Source organism: Mchenga conophoros, linkage group LG4, assembly GCF_057382185.1.
Source record: "Mchenga conophoros isolate Kocher_MC1m ecotype Shallow Benthic linkage group LG4, M_conophoros_male_GT1.1, whole genome shotgun sequence".
NCBI classification, from domain to species: domain Eukaryota; kingdom Metazoa; phylum Chordata; class Actinopteri; order Cichliformes; family Cichlidae; genus Mchenga; species Mchenga conophoros.
Genome location: NC_140529.1, coordinates 7,475,251 through 7,492,003, shown reverse-complemented (window position 1 = coordinate 7,492,003; position 16,753 = coordinate 7,475,251). Strand labels below are relative to the sequence as shown.

Here is a 16,753-nt window from a genome sequence, read left to right as displayed (position 1 = left end):
TTCCCTTCTCTCTGTCTCCGTCAGTGCGACTCTGTGTTTCAGTGGCCTCAGGAGCAGCCCTGTCCAAAAGCCTACGCCTCCCTGGAGAGAGTAATAGAGATCCAGAGTAAGAAACGCTCGCTAAACTGCCAGAAACCCATGAGATCGTATCTTCTCAACTTCCTGATTGTATTTCTTTCTCTCACTGTGTCCCTGCAGGTAAACACTGGTCCTGTCTCCAGAGTTTGTCTCAGACCAGTGGACACTCACTACTCGACGGCCCCTTGGGGGCTCAAGGCCAGTCAGAGAAGGATGAGGCGGAAACGGTCAGCGCCATGGCGTCTCTGAGCGTTGATGTTGAGCAGCCAGGCTCTGTTCCTGATAGCACAGAAACCAGCAGGTCAGCAGTGCACAGTGAAAGCTTTATGCTACAGGGCCAGGAGAGCACGCATGTCATCCAAGAACATTAGTGTTGTAATTCACAATGAAATGAAACGAATCATGTTTTCAAACAAATTCTCAGGCTTGTATTTATTCATTTATGTTGTTTTGCTTTGACCTTCTCTCAGGTCCACAGAGGAACCAATGGAAGAGGAGCCCTTTTCGTAGGAGGAGCTTAAACAAGAAGCCCACCAAACTTCCACTTACATCTCCTTCTAGCACCTCTCTTTCTCTTCCTCTTCCTCCATGGAGTGTGCATTGGTAAACACAACACACACACACAGAGCGCAGTCGTGCTGTTGTGGAGGACTCCAACTGGCAAAGGAGAACTTAACGGAGGAGAAACCGTGTCATGCGAAAACATGGATGCACTTCTTTTCTCTACTGTTTCGTCCATGCAAGGAGGAGCAGACGACTTGTTAGCACCTCCGTGGGTCTCAGCAGAGAGGGAGCCCTTGAATATTTGACCACCTGTACACAGCACCACTGAAATGTTCTCTTCCACCCTCCAATCATTCTCGTGACCTTTTTATTCCATCCCTGCTCCTTTGTTTCCACTGAGGGACGATGACTGTGGAAAAACTTGAATCTTAAATGCCGCACACCAAGCGGACGACTGGTCCTCTTGCGTGTGTCGAGCGCAGGGTTGCCCGTTGGAGGAAATAACTGGTTTTAATATTCGCAGGGGAGGAGGAGGAACTAGGTGCCTTTTTTTCTGTCCACAAAAACTAAAACTAAGTCCAGAAAACACAAACCACCACCGCAGCACCTCAGTACAGCAACCAGCTGATCAGGACTGAAGAAGCACACTTTTAAACACACACGCAAACACACACACACACACGCTGTTGTTGATCCAGTTGGTCACTTCATTTCTGAGTCCTTGTTTCTTCATCTGGATGCCTTAGTTTGTCCCAGTCTCACTATTTAGCAGCCTGTAGAGAGATGGAGAGAGAGACTCATGAGCTCATGTAAATACATATTCTGCTTCTTGACTATTTTTTAATATCTGGCTATATTCCAAAAGACTGAGTTTTGCTTTTTTTCACATTTTTGAGGGAAGAAACCCCTCTAAAGCCATCCTCACACACTAGAACTCTCCAGTAAAAATCTCAGTTGAATATTAGTAATAAGATTAAAATAATATTCAATCAGACTTTTGTGGAATCTGGTGGAAGCGTCTCAGGATCAGATCAGCTTTAGCAGGATTCATGTAACTAATGAAACTGCAACACCCATCAGTCCTCTCTCTCCCTCGCTCTGTCTTTATCATTTGTGTTGATCTAGTCATGTGACCTAAACCCTGCCCCTTCTTCTTTGAAGGAGGGGACTGTGGGATTGTACTTTTGAAACACCGCAGTGACCACCGCAGTGACCACCACGTCCCACGTTATCTTTCTCTCTCTCTCTCTCTCTCTTTTTTAAAAAAAATAATTGTAATATTTCCTGTTTGGTGTAAATAGCGTCTCCTGTCCTGTTGGCCATGGTTACATCACAGCAGGTTTGGTGTGGTCACTTTTCTATATCTGTACATACACATATGTATAAAACCACAAAAGACTTTCTCTTTTTGTATAAAAAAGCAAAAACAATATTCTATATAAATATATATATGTAAACAGTGTTTTATCCAATCAGATTGGATTTCTGAATATATTCTATTTGAAGATTTGAAGTTTGAAAAGGTTTGGCTGTTAGACAGGAAGTAAGCACATGGTCTGATGCGATCAGACCACGACCTGTTTGTTTGTTTGTTTATAGATGCTCAGGATGGCTGAATATTGTTGTGTTGGAGGGGGGGTGGTCAGCAAGCTCTAGTTCTTCTAGCAGGACTAGCGCTGCCCTCCGCAGGCAAACAGCAGCAACTACAGAAAGGTGATATTAAGGTCAAAAGTCATGGCTGAGTAAAATAGGCTGGTCCAGTGATTATGTGTTTTTGTAGTCCAAATGACGCTAGCTCCTCCAGAGACTGTGGTATTCATTCTACATATCACACGATGGTACCAAATCATGAGCCCTGTAATTCTCATACGTTAGGTTTGTATCAGCTCTGATCCAGGAAGCAGTGAAGCAATGATGGTCACTTGATGGATCGTGAAATGAGGTACAGCAGGAGTGTTGAAAACAGCCTCGCTGGATGGATGACAGTCAGACCTCTTAAATGCTGTTAAACTCACTACCATCCATTTTCTAGAGGTCACAGCAACAGTCTAAGCAGACATGCTAAGACGGTCTTCCTCAGCCACGCCCTCCATCTCTTCTGGGGTGATAAATGGGTGTTCCCATTCCAGCGTGCCCTGGTTCTGCCCCACATTTAGTTGGACATGCCCAAAACACCTCACCCAGAAAGCATAATCACCACCTTACCACAGTGGAGGGCTTTGGCTGAGTGATCCCATGGGTTCAGAAGTCATTGTTGCCCCTTGTAGGGTCTGTCAGGGTGAAGTGGTTCTGGGTGAGGACCAGGGGATCAGCCAGAGCCTAGACCATGAGGCTGGACTGGGATATTGGTATTTCATCCCCAGCTGTCCACAGTAAACTTGAATAAACTCACTACAAACTGATTACAATCAAGGTGAAATAAGCAGTAAGTACTGAGAGCGAGGAAAACCTGCTTCCTCAGGTATTATTGGACGTGGTTTGCACCAACTTTAATGGAGAAGACCGTTTTTTGTTGAGGACACATCAGGAAGCTGCATGCATGAGTTAGCAGTAAATGTCCAGGTTGGCACTTGGATTGCCTGAATTGCTGTTAAAGCTACATGATTCTCAGTTTGTGCATGTTCAAATTGGGATGTTATCACTAGTTTTCCAATGGTGAACAGACACAGGTCTAAAGGTGTGTATTTCTAATGGGAGCAAATATAATCCTGCATATATAATCCTAAACAAATATGAGGAATTTAAAGATATAATCCAGGCTGAAAGCTACACAGCAGCTGTAGCCAAAGCTGGCAGAAAAATGTGCAACTCAGCAGGCTTATCAATATCACTGTTACATCAATAGATCACAGGGAGATCCGCCTAGAATTAGAATTTCTTGATAGATTCATTTTCTGTTTTCTCATATTGTTTAGTTGCATCCTCGTGTCGAGATGATTTCTCATTTCAAGCTTGTTCTTTTTCAAATTAAGACTTAAGAGCATTGCTCAGATTTTTTAACAGTCTCGTTTGAGTCAAAAAAAAGTACATGCTTTGTTTATTCTAAGGTTTTAAGTATCGGGCATAAACAAAATGACTGAGTCGTCACCAGCTCTTTAAATGAGGTCATTACAAAGTCAGATAAATAAAAGCTGGGATAATTCAGTAGTTTGTAGAAGCACAAGCAGCAGTAACCGCTGTATGACTATCATTTCCTCACACTGTTGGAGGAACAGCTCTTCTTTACAACATTGCTTTAGTTCATACCCGAGGTGCTCTGCCTGGGTTCATGTCAGTTTCTCTGACCTTGGGGTGATTCTGAGGTTGCACTTTATCTGATTATGTACTGATATGTGAAACATTAGAAGTTACATAGGGCGTACTTTCTTATTACCACGACTATATATCATGGTGACTTACATCCAATGAACAGAGCGCATATGAAGGCTGTTAAAACTTTTAACACAAATTTCGCTTCCATTCTGTGACAATGACTGAGAATGCATCGTGTGCTGTTCCTGGATCAGTGCTGACAATCCACTATTTTCAGTGCAGTAATGAAGGAGCGAGTGCTTTGTTACATGATATAATCCTCACATCCTCATTAAAAAAGTGCAGTCAAATTGCACCACTCATGAAATCTTTAAAGTGAATGTTTGAAAGTGTTGAGGTTTGTTCAGTCTCAAAAACTCAACCTACCCAACTTCAGGCTCAAGCCTGCTGACTGCTGTTTGGCCACCACCTTCCCATTCTGACCAATCACACAGAAGCTTCAGAGCTGGACCGGCCTATTATGAAAACCTATTGAAACTCAACTCAGAAACACTATACTGGGACGTCAGGGGACTAACTCTGATCGACGTAATCGTCAACCTCACTAAACTTCATTTCCCAGGACCCTTTGTGGTGTTCTAGCCGACGCTGCTACCTCTGGGTCTCGTCCATTTAAAGCAATACCACAGTGGTAGAACTGCAGTGACGGGAACAGAGAGCGAGAAGGCCATAGCAACTGATGATCGGAGGAACTCTCTGTACCTTTTTACACAGTGTGGTTGAGTGCTCTTTGTGTATATTATCTGTCAGGTGGAATGGAGAGGCAGTATTGATTGATTGATTTATTGACCTGTGTTTCCAGGTGGTTTAGTGTAGTCTTTTTGTACTATTGTAAACACTAAGGGCATTTTGTCCATTTAACACGCAGTCAGTAATAGCAGCGCCTTGCGTCGGGTTCGTGGGGGCCGTAGAGTGAGCGAGAGCTGGACAGGTCGATCGTTTTAATGACCCGACACCGCAGTGCTACACGGGGTCAGCTTCTGAGCTCGACTGGAGTTCATGCAAGCACAAAGGGAGCAAATGAAGAACTTTGGAGGCAAGCAGCAACTACCACAGGTGTTGGTTCAGATGAAAAATACCTTAACATTTATAAAAATGAGTAACAACAAGTAAAAGATTCACTTTGTTAAAGGATCTTCCATTCCCTCAATAACTAGACTAGCATCTTGTGGGCATCATGGTCACTGTGGCCTAAACCAGCGGTCCCCAACCTCTTTTGCGCCACAGACCGGTTTATGTCTGACAATATTTTCACCGACTGGCCTTTAAGGTGTAGCGGGTAAATGCAACAAAATAAAACCAGTACCAGTACCAAAAAAAAGAAGATTTATTCATAACACACGGAAAGGACCCAGGGAAACCGAGTTAACGAAAAAAACGATAAAAAAATAATGCTAAAAAACCCTGAAAACCATGAATTTCACACCTGAGCCTCAATACTCGCATCCCGGCACCAAACTACTCATGGACCGGTACCAGTCCCAGGCCCGGGGGTTGGGGACCGCTGGCCTAAACTGTTAAACCAGTGAAGAAGAAAAGACTGAGTTGATGTAGTTAAACAGTAAGACTTTGTTTTCCATTTTAGAAAAGATGATATAGAAATGTAGTTTTGCTTTTTGTAATAATTAGGGAAAAGGTTCAGTAGCAGCAATTAGCATCTAATCTAATTGGTAGGTTTTCCTTTGAGATGCAAACAAGTGAAGAGAAACCAGTAAAATGGAAACAACCAATAAATCAGATGTTGGTTTTCTAAGTCCTTTGATTTGGAAGTGCACACAATTTTTCCAATTTTCCTTGTTCTTGCATTCACAAAGGGAACAAATTGTTAGTTGATTTCCTGTAAATCAAGTTTGGATAACAATTTAGGTATTTTCAAGAATTAAAATCACATTAAAAAAAAGCCTTGACCCAACAAGTCAACATGTAAACCTATAAGAGCTCATGATTAGCTACCTTATCTCGCTAGGTCAGACTTATTTTGTGGTTTTTATTAGTTCCACAATAAAAATTAAAGATTTAAAAGAATTAGAAAAAAAATAACAGGAAAATCCTCCCAAGATGTTGTTCAGATGGGTTTCTTGCAAACTCAGTCGGATCTAGAAACGGAATTGCCAAGCGAGCAAAACTTGACACCAGCAAAGTTTCCAAAGTATATGACGGCAAACGTTTATCCCTTTCTTCACACATGGTTGTGAACAGTTCTAAACTTTGCTCATCTTTAAAAATACCCACTTTCATATTAGCATTACTGTCCAAGATTCGATTTTGAGTGAGCTCCTCTGTGTCGTCGTAGTCGACAGATGCGATGGACAAACCTGGCCTAATTTGGAAAAACTGAATGAACCACTTGTGGTTGCGTTGATTTAGCACGTTACCAAGAGACGGCCAAACCCTTCAGCTGTAGTGGTTGCTGCTTGGTGTCGAGGACACTTATGAGCACAGATCGAGGTGGGAAACATTGGGATCTTGCCTCAGCACGGGGGCTGATTGCGCTAGCTGGAAGAGCCCAAAGAGAAGAGGGAAGGGAATGGAGAACTCTTTCAGGACACCGTGCTGATGCAGAGAGATGGTTTGGGTTGTCAGGGCACCTCCCCAGCCTGGAGGCCACATAGCTTTACTGCTGCTGCCACCCACACGACACTGAGGTGAAACGCACACAGTCACACACACTCGGACTATTTTGCTACGAGTTGATACTGTGTATTTCTTGATATGTTTGATACTGTGGTGTAAATGTAGTGTCCTGCTATCATGCGGTGTTCAGGGGCGGGGGTGGGAGAGCGGTACATTTGGGCTGTCGGGTGGGAGGGAGACAGAGGAGGTTCGCCCTCTCTCCCTCATTTACCTCCTGTTTTTTGAGGGGAGACGTTCTCTCTGTTACCTTTCACTCGTTTCAGCTCGCGCCTGAAACGTTGTTTTTTTCTTTTCGGGAAACGCCATTTTTGTTGAAACTGATCACGAGCACATTCCTGACTCTTCTCTGTCTGTGCTGTTGTTTTCTCCAGATTCTTGCCTGTTGCGACGATATAACATGTGTCTAGTTCTTGCTGACTCACATGTATATAAAGTGCATATATGTGTACACATGTGCAATACACGCTATTCGAGCAATCTATTACTGTGACTATTATTGATGATGATACTTGTCCCTTTTTTGAAGTTTCAGCCTGTTTTTTGTTTGTTTTGTTTATTTTTTGTTCCCCTCCTCGTCCTGATTTGCTGTTGATGGATTGTGTTGCAGGAGCCTAAAAAGGGAAGGTGACTATTGTGATTCTTCACGCTCAGTTTCATTTCAGGGGTTTGTGGACATTTTAACGAAGCCCTTTTTTTATTACTCTCGCTGTAATGTTGTGATGTTGACCCTGATTACCTGTTTCTCTGTTTTTTCTTTTTGTTGTTTTTTTTAAGTGGGCTTGTTGTTAAATTTGTCTGGAAACTCAATAAAGCAATTCACCGATGGTCTGTGCAGTAACTTGTATTCTGAAACTTACAGAGCGCTTTTCTAGTCTCAGATACAGCAAGAGGCTGTCTGTATACAGACTATGGATTGTTTGTAAAGCCTGAAAGTTGCCATCATGATGTGATCAACTGGCGCTAACTCTTGAAGGAATTCAGCTCGGCTTTTGAAATTGATACCACAGGCGCGTCCACTAGGAGGCTGAGAGCTACCCTGGTGGGTGGCAGTATTTTTGAACTCTTTGTTCAGTTTAGCTTTTTGACTGTCTTGATTTTCTCGAGCCAGAAGTGAGCATATTTGAGCTAGCAAGCGTGGTTATTGAGCTGAAGCAAGCCAAAACTGAAGCTCAGGCGTGTCTGTACCACACAGCGAACCATATTGTTTCATATGATTCCAGTAAAATGGTTTAAAGATGACTCACAAGTCCACTTCTAATTAGCAAAGATGAGGTCTGTGTTGGAACATCTGTCCATGGCTAACTAAGCCTTAACAAAACAGCAGCTGAAATTAGCCATAGACTGAATTTCATTGTTGAAGTTGGGGTTTTTGATGTGATCGACTTGTCTTTCAAGTGGCCTGTAGAGCAAGTGCTCGGGGTTGTACAGCCTATTGGCTGCTTGCTGAAAAGTCATACAGTGCACGAGGAGAACCCTCCTCTGAAAACTCTGGATTGGAGAATGGAGACCAAACTTTTGAAGTAATCATCGTTATGTACACTGCTAGCTTAGCACTAAATCGCTATGAGCCTTTGAATCGCATTTGGATAAGGTTTTATATTTGGTGTAGACATGAGAGCATCATTAACCTTGTTATGTTGTTTATGCCCTACTGTCAGTCATTAGTGTGATCGTAAGGTCATATCTGAAACAACTCTTCTACTTGTTAGATCAGCTTAGGCAAAAAGGAAACAGGACACACACACACACACACAAATGCTTTCTAGGCTCATTCAAAATGCATCTGCTCCTCTAAGAGTGTGTTCACACAACCTTATTGATTAGTATATTTATTTTTCTTCCAACTCCTCTGCAGTTTGTTTGAGGAAAGGGCCAGATCTCATTCTAATCCATCTCCATTAGCATGTGTCCTCATTATGGGATGCAGCAGAGCACTCACACCATAGAAACTGATTCTACTAGGAGCAGCTCGACAATGTTTCTCTGTGCAGCAGGAGAACACTTTTTAGGTTTCTGGGTAAAAGGGAAGTGAACCAAGTTCCCAAACTGGTCGTGCCTCAGGTCTTCTTTGGGCAGAACCAGGCCAACGGTTCAACAAGGCCACAAAAATGAAGTTGCATCTTACAATCCACCATGTAGGAGTTTAAACATCTTTGCCAGGTCACAGACATTTTTATCAGTAATGACAACTTATTTGTGAACAACTCATTTGTGAGGAAAAGACCCACTGACTGATCTGCTTTTATGCTAACTGTGACAGGCCTAAATCTGGTCCTAGCACTGGAAAAAGCTGCTAAAATGCAGCCAGTTTGTAACCAGTAACCCAACTGGTGACCAAATTAAGGGATCCTGCAAATTCCTCAAAAAAACAAAAACAATTACACTCCTATTAGATTTCTTTTAATTAGGCTTTATTATTATTCAATTTTCACTTTGACAAGAGCTGAAACTTAGTAAAAAAGAAATATTATTAAAATGAATTTGTTTTTTCAGAAACTTTAAGGACATTATTAGTTTATTGTATAGAAAAAGGAAAACAGCTGTGAATATCCCTCAAATATAATTTTCATATTGTGTCTGTATATCATCTCTCACACAGTTGATCTTGTCTGCTTTGACTGCTTGATGCTTTAGCTCTCTGGTGAGTAGATCTTGATGAGGTGTTGCAGTTCGGTGGGATATCCGGTGACTGGGCAGCGGTGGTTACTTTTCACGTATGTGTAAATGCAGCGGTAACAGAACACGAAGCCCGAGGTGGACAGCACGGTGGCATTGGTGTGGGGCTTCCTGCACAGAGGACAGTTCCTGCTTTCTGAGCCCAGCCCGCCCTGATCCTGCTGCAGGTGGAGCGGGGGTGGAGGAGCTGGCAGGGAGGTGAGAGCTTTCACTGTGCTGAGGTTCTCCGACGAGTACCACCACTCCAGGAACTGCAGGAAGAAAACACCCATAGAGAGGGAAGAGGAGACAGACACAGCCATGCCCCTCGCTGCTTGTGACATCATCCACCACGCTCTCTGCATCACGCTGTGAACACAGAAACAATGCATTGTGGGTGTTTAGCAATGTTTTTTTTTTATGACATTCCTCATTCAAGAACTGTAAAAAATATCACTGAGTGTATGTTTGTGTGGCCTCAAATCAATTCACCAAATGAGCTAAAGCCACACAGTGCACATCAGCAAACATTAAACTTGATAAGTGTTTAAAGTACTTAAACCTTTGGCCAAACAAAGTGAAATTAATCTCACTGTCTGAATATTCTCTGTGAAAAACATCTGTTTTCTAATGTGTTGGATCTGAGCCATCCCAGCAGACAGGCTTGGACCATAAGGACACAACAGTTTTGTGGTTTTTACATCACTGACTAAATGCACTTTAATGCATGGAACGTTGTATCAGCAACATAGAGTTAAACAGGCTGCATGAAAAACTTCCTTCAGTTTAGAATCTGCAACTGGTGATCTATCCGGGTACAAAGCACACCTGTTAGGACACCACTGTGGGTAAAAACAGAGACAGCAAGGAGTTTGCGAGCTGTACCTTCCTCCAGCTGGTCTCCCGGGAGTCCTGGCTTTCCACTCCATGTCTCTGATATCTTGAGTGTTAAGTCGTTCCAGTCTGACCCCGGCCAGCCACAGGAGAGGACTGTGGGTCCTGGAGACTCCAAAGACAAACAGCAGCTGCTGACAGAAGATCCAGGTCTGCCAGGCTGAGCTGACGTACGGATATGCTGCTACGGCCGCCCGGTACAGCCTCTGGCTCCTCGTCTGCGCCAACCGGATGGAGAAATCCTCCTCATCCCTCTGCCGTGCCAATGTAGCCTCTAGCTTGGCCTGCAGGTATGGCAGCAGGCACAGAAGAAGAAGAGACCACCAGCGGGATGTCCTGGTCATCCCGAGGCGCACAGGAAGTCTCTGCCTGCCTGAAACTCTTTTCAGTCCGTAGAAGTTCTCCGAGAAGGAGGCACTGCAGTTAGACAGGAAGTGGTTCTGAAGGAGGAGGTCCAGCAGCAGGTAGAGCTCATCAAAGCATCGCCACAGGAAGCCAAAGCGGGATGGGTTGGACTCTGCCAGAACCTGGAAAGGACACCAGGAGCTAGGCTGTTAGAACCCTAACACTGATCTATGGAAAGTATAAGTACCACCACACACACACGCTCACTTTGACTGCATGTTTCAGTGCCGGTCTGACCGCCTCCATCAAAGACTCCTGTGCCAGGACTTCAAACACTGATGGCTGCTCACTGACAACCGTGGATGTGAGATGGGCTCCGGCCTCAGCCATGGCTGCTGCACAAACACAGCACAGTTACCTTTTACTGCCTTTTGTATGACCACTGCACTCAAGTCCAGACTGAGAGACTCTTCCATCTGTATCTTCCACCTAGAGCAGGGCGATATGGCCAAAAATATTTATCACGATATATATTTGAAAATTTGCGATAACGATATAACTGAAGATATAATTGATGCGAGACAAAATACAACTCCACAACATTACTAGCGCAAAAAGACAACCTTCCATTTATTTTCACTTAAACAAGAAGCTGGTTTTTATGTACATTAAAGCTTTATAAAAATGTAACAGTGCAAATGCAAATTCCTTGCTGAAAGTTTAACCAAAAGGCATTTCCAGTAGAAATGGGCTGACATATCCTGAGCATAACCATGTATAATATCCACTGAAGTTAAAAAGAGGTGCTTTGCAACATTAAACTGCAGTGTGCAGTACGTATTTTTTGGACCATAAGGTGCACGGGATTATAAGGCACATTAAGCGAAACAAAGCAGTCAGATAAATCAAACTTTATTAAACTCATTCTTCTTGCTTCCTCCACTTCTGTACCATTGATTCATTAATGTTGAATTCTCTGGCAGCTGCTCTATTCCCATGTTGTTGCAGTATATTAATGACTAACCTCGTATTGTGGATGGATTATCTCAGTTGTTCTCCTGACTGAAGTTTGGTCCGTTTACAGCATCCTGCCATGCGATTGCATTTGTCTCTAACCATGAAGAACCTTCACGTTAACTTTTATAAGTGGAAAAGTGTTAGTGTTCGTCCTCCAGCTTCACTGTTTATGTTATGCTAACATAGCTGTGTCGCTAGCGATCACGTAGCACATCATTATATAGCAGCTAGCCCAACTTCAGTAACCCTACAAACGTCACTGCTGTTTAGTTTCCTGTCTTCATTTATGTTGGAAGTGATAGCAGAGCTGTACGTTTGATTTTTTTCAGAAATCTCTCAGTCAGAACATGCAATATCATGCTTAGGTAACTAGCGAAACTAGCGAGCTAACTTCCGCTAGCTTCCTGCTAACTTCTAACTCCGTTAAATGTAATAACTTTGTCATTATGGTGGGAAATTACGTTAGAGATATATAGGATGGAGGAAGTAACAGCTCATGTTAATGACAGGATGGCCTGGTTCCATCTGTGCTGGGATAAGTGGGTCCAATACGTTAATACCTATAAACCGAATTTTCTCTTTAAAGCTTGAAACCACCAATTTAGTTAATTGTTTACTCCCGACAGAGCTTTCTCCTTTTATTTTATATATATATATTTTTTTTTTCCCTTTTTTTTTTTTTTTTCTTTCTCTTTCTTTCTATCTGTCTTTCTTCTCGTTTTGTTTCGTTTTTCTCTTGTAAACTGTGTTAATTAATGCCTGTAATCATCTTTATGAGGTAATATTGTAGAAATAAAGAATATAAAAAAAAAATAAAAAATAAAAAATAAATGTAATAACTTTTGTTTTCATGGATGCCTGGAAGTTAAACTTTATAGTTACACCTGGTAAAGCAGCAATGCTGATCGTTTTATTAAAGATGAAAGAATTTAGACAGTTTTTAACTCTAAGTGATGCTGCAGTGTTGTTTGACCTGAAACATACGGAGTTTAGGACCCAGATTACTCCCAGATTTAAGAGCATCTTAGTCCGACAAATACGACAATAACAACGGCTGCTTGCATGTTCTGCAAAAAAATGTGCTTTGTTGTGTATCTGACGGACAAACACCAAACCAGTTCCACATCATGGAAGTTGCACCATTTTTACAAACCAATTCTGGTTCATCAGTTTCACTCAACAATCGGCCATGTGCGTATGAAAACAAAGGCACTGCGCATGCGCGTTTTACTCCCATTCTATCGCGATATTTCATTTTCCTATCGTTGCCTAACATTATACCGGGATTACCGTGAACGGTATAATATGGCCCAGCCCTACTTCCACCTTTCTGTTAATCTTTGAACACAGAGCGCAAAGCAGGGTTTACACTGGCATGGTAGAAGAAAATCACCATGTGGTGCTGCGTTTGAGGAACAGCTTGAAATGCACTTTCTTGGGAATCTCACGACTAATATTAACTTGAAATCTGTCAGTCAGTCACAGTTTTAATTCCCGTTTGAGGGGCAATTGTGCAGTTTTTATGTCCCGGCGCTCACTAAAACTAAAATTTATTCAAGTTAGGGCTGCTCAATTAATCGAATTTTAATCACGATTACGATCTGGGCTTTCAACAATCATTAAAAATGACTGAGCCGATTATTAGCCCCTCCCTCGTGCTTTACTCTGGCGCTGCTCCGTGTGGCAAATCGAGCGCACCTCTCTGCATTTCGAACACGCGTCACAACAATTAAGAGGACCCAAGGGAAGCTCGGAAAGCTATGCAGAAGTTATTTGGAGAGGAGAGTGACTGCCATTGGTTGAAAAGAGAGGTAAAAAAAACTTCAGTGGGTTCTGGGTTCGCGGAGTCGAGACGTGGGTCAAGTAGACGTAGTGTGTAAACTTTGCTACAGTGTCGTAGCTGCACCACAGAGCAACACTGCAAAGTTCACTAAACATAGATGTTTACATTTTTCATTTATTTTTTATATTTTATACAACAATTTTGTTATTGTTAACCCTTTAAATCCCTGTAGAACCGGAGCTGCGTAAGCTAGCGCAATAATTTGTTTTGCATATGAAATCGGAGGAGTTGTACTTACATCTTATGCCATCAGCTTGTCCTCGGTCACGGTTTGCTTCCACATAAAGCTTTGCAAAAACTGCATGAAAAGCGCTTGCAGGAACAAAAACATAATATTCCAGAAACACGCTTTGCCGATCTGATCAGCTGTTCGTAACACTTCCCACATTGAAAAAGACGTCAACACGAACTATTGCATGTCCGCCATTTCTTGTCCGAAACCGGAAGTGACGTCATTTTTCACGGAAAATTTAGTTTTTTACTTGTAGGCCTTAAAAGCCTATACTGGTGTTTTTATAAGTCATGTTTGACTTGTTTCTGGAATGCTTAGAACTCGAATTGCACTGCTGGAAATAGTTTATTTTGATGCACCTGCTGTTTTCTTTGCAAATTTGCATCATAGGATTGTTTTTTGTTTTTCCTGCAGTATATAAAAATTGCTGTATCTCCAAAATAAAACTATGAAGACACTCAAAATAAATTTCCTGTGGTGGGAAACTATTTTTTGCAACTTTTTTGTATTTAAAGTTTTGAGGGATAAGCCTCTTAAATTTCCCCAAGTAGAAATATATGTAAAAAAAAAACAAAAACGATTTTCAATTTTTTTGTAGTTTATTGCACTTTTTTGCAATTAATGTAGTTACTCTGGACTTAATGCATACATATTATTAAAATATGGGCTATGACAGTTGTATTGATATATAGCAACTTGAAATGCTCCCAAAAATGGCACTACAGCATGTAAAAAAAAAAAAAAAAAAAAAAAAAAGCTCTGGAGGACTTGGTTCTATGGTAGGTCTTAAAGGGTTAAATGAATATCGTCAAATAATCGAGATCTTAATTTCAGTGAAAATAATCGTGATTATCATTTTTGCCATAATCGAGCAGCCCTAATTCAAGTTTGAAAATTGCTGCCCAAATGAGTCTTAGGAACTATTTTAAGGTGGCTAGAGCACAAAAAAGGAGGTTTCTATCCGGGCTTTGTGATTCACACTTATCTTGTCTCCCTTACAGAGATTCAGTAAGCAACATGACGGATACACGCGGCTGCTGCATGAACTTAGAACCGAGGTACAAGGTGCAAAGCTGGCATGACCTACTTCAGCGTGAGTTGTCCCTGAAGGCTGCATGTGTCGTTAAACGGCCCAGGTGTCTTCAGTGCAACACTCTAAAGTCTTTAAAACGCAAGCCGCGTATATGAGCATTTGTGAAACACTTAATATGTCAGTGACGTTTTGAAATGACGGCTGGTAAACACCAGCTAGTGTCGCATCTTACTCAGTGCTAACGCCAGGTAAGTAAAGCACTGGACAGGTGCTATTACCAGTTTAACACAGTTTAATAGACTAAACAGTAAGAAGTACTGACGGCGCGGGGTAGCATTTACTTTTCACTACTTTATTTCTGTGGTCACACGTACCTTCCTCTGCTGGTTGCTAGCTCCCAGCTAGCAGGTCTGCATTAGCGTCGATTCTCTTTAGGCTCCTTCTAACTCACACGGCAGCGCTGAGCAAAACATTAGGACGGAGTTTGATTTTGTCCCATTTCTCTCCTCTCTCGCCCCACAACGTGTACTGTCCACAACAATTCACCATTTCCGTTTACACACGTTCTAAGTGTTTTTTTCTTCAACAACGTCATCGCGCAAGAATACGTATGCGACTACCCTGTAACTCTACGGTGATTGGCTGTTTCGCTATCAAGCAACCGATGACGCTATAGATCCTAGGCCACCGATAGGTGGACGCAGCCAGGCGGTGCCAAATAATGGTAGTCTGCCAAAAAAAGATGATTGCCTGTATTTAAACCGTTGTAAATGACTTGTTGGCCTATAAGCTCCCAAACATATCTGTCATTAATTATATTAAGTAATTTTCAGCCCAAAAAATCACACTAGTCACAAGGTAGAAGATGCAACCAGTTTTTTGCAAAAGCGACGCTACATCCTTTATTTATACAGGTAAAAAGTGCAATTGACCTTAAAAATCCACCTCAGGAAGAGGGAGAGTCAAGAGGGCAGTTATTAGACAACTATAAAATAACAGTTGTTTAAACATATTTTTAATTTACGTTATTTACGGATTCATATTAATTACTTGATTTTGATGTATCGTCGATTTTAATCTGGGCAGCGTTTTTCTTTACGTTATTCTATACATACAGCAGTCGAACAAAGCACCGAGTCCAAATAACACAGAGAAACACATAGACCAATCAGGTAAATTGTAACACATCTTACGAGATGCAGAAGTCCGAAGTAGCAAAGTCAAGGAAACAGAAGGGAGGAGTTGAAGCTCATAGTTTACATGGGACATGTAGTAAAGGAAGAAGAAAAGGGTAAACCAGCTGCATCTTTTCATTATTTTTATTTTAACTTAAAGATGACCATTTTTTATACTTTTGAATGTAACATTTATTTTAATTAAAACAAGAAATTAAGATTGCATTATTTTATTTTTACGCTACACCTTATTTCATTGTGGAAATTAATAATACACATTGGTGAACTAATGTGAGTTTGGCACTGATAGAAATTTTAGGCTACTTTGTTTTACAAGAAAAATGTTCGCCGCCCCCCCCCACTACTAACTCTTTTACTCTACGTCCACACTTAAACGGGTATTTTTGAAAACGCCGCTGTTCGAACCTTTCGTCCACACGTAAACGGCATTTCGAATCACCGAAAACTGAGATTTTTTTTTTTAAACGCCGTTTTTTGCGTTTACGTGTGGACCGGGAATACAGAGTTCGTCATGCAACTCAAAGGTATGTGCCTTTTTTCACGTCACGCTGTGCGTCACGTTATTGTTTGCATGAGATGAATTGCAGAATGGCAGATAGAGACAAAATACTGTTAATCTGACTATCTACAGTTTTACACTCTATACACACGCAGTTACTGTCCCCCAATTTAGAAAGGCAGAGGCGTCACAGTGTAATTATTTTATGTGTAGTTGTTTTTTTCCTGTGTAATAATATTCAACATTGATATCAATACATTTCTCAAAAAAATGCCTCTGTGTGCAAAATGGATTCAAAAACAACTGTGGGATACTGTTAGTCCGTAATTTCGAGAGCACAGAGCATGCTCCCGACGAAAGGGAAACTAATTCTGTCGCAGAGACCTACCTGGCACTTGTGCAGGTGAAGCCAAAGGGAAGATAAGCTTCAGCATATTTACTAGCATTTGGCTTGGAAGGAAGTTGGTTTGGAAACATATTTGGCGATGCTTCATCTCCAGCTTTGCGTTTG

General features: G+C 41.8%; 2 protein-coding genes across 7 annotated transcripts in view; one reads left to right on the top strand and one right to left on the bottom strand.

Moving 5' to 3' along the window:
* hdac5 (histone deacetylase 5) overlaps positions 1 to 7,352 on the top strand; it is a 65,260-nt gene extending 57,908 nt beyond the window's left edge. For all 3 annotated transcript variants that reach the window (XM_085270160.1, XM_085270158.1, XM_085270159.1), the window contains 3 exons: positions 25 to 106; positions 199 to 379; positions 549 to 7,352. In XM_085270160.1, the coding sequence (XP_085126286.1) occupies positions 25 to 106; positions 199 to 379; positions 549 to 588 (303 nt within the window). In that variant the 3' untranslated portion in view covers positions 589 to 7,352. The remainder of the gene's footprint in view (positions 1 to 24; positions 107 to 198; positions 380 to 548) is intronic.
* Positions 7,353 to 8,922: 1,570 nt separating this feature from the next.
* pex12 (peroxisomal biogenesis factor 12) lies at positions 8,923 to 15,155 on the bottom strand. 4 transcript variants are annotated; one of them, XM_085270163.1, is made up of 5 exons: positions 14,922 to 15,154; positions 11,447 to 11,559; positions 10,690 to 10,911; positions 10,069 to 10,604; positions 8,923 to 9,552 (listed from the first exon to the last, which is right to left on the bottom strand). In XM_085270163.1, the coding sequence occupies exons 3-5, from the start codon at positions 10,810 to 10,812 to the stop codon at positions 9,159 to 9,161; spliced, it is 1,053 nt and encodes a 350-aa protein (XP_085126289.1). In that variant the 5' UTR covers positions 10,813 to 10,911; positions 11,447 to 11,559; positions 14,922 to 15,154; the 3' UTR covers positions 8,923 to 9,158. The 4 variants fall into 4 exon arrangements, with proteins under 4 accessions (XP_085126289.1, XP_085126290.1, XP_085126291.1 ...); XM_085270164.1 differs by lacking the exon at positions 11,447 to 11,559 and having other exon boundaries at positions 10,690 to 10,817; positions 14,922 to 15,155; XM_085270165.1 differs by lacking the exon at positions 11,447 to 11,559 and having other exon boundaries at positions 10,690 to 10,814; positions 14,922 to 15,155.
* Positions 15,156 to 16,753: the final 1,598 nt, after the last annotated feature.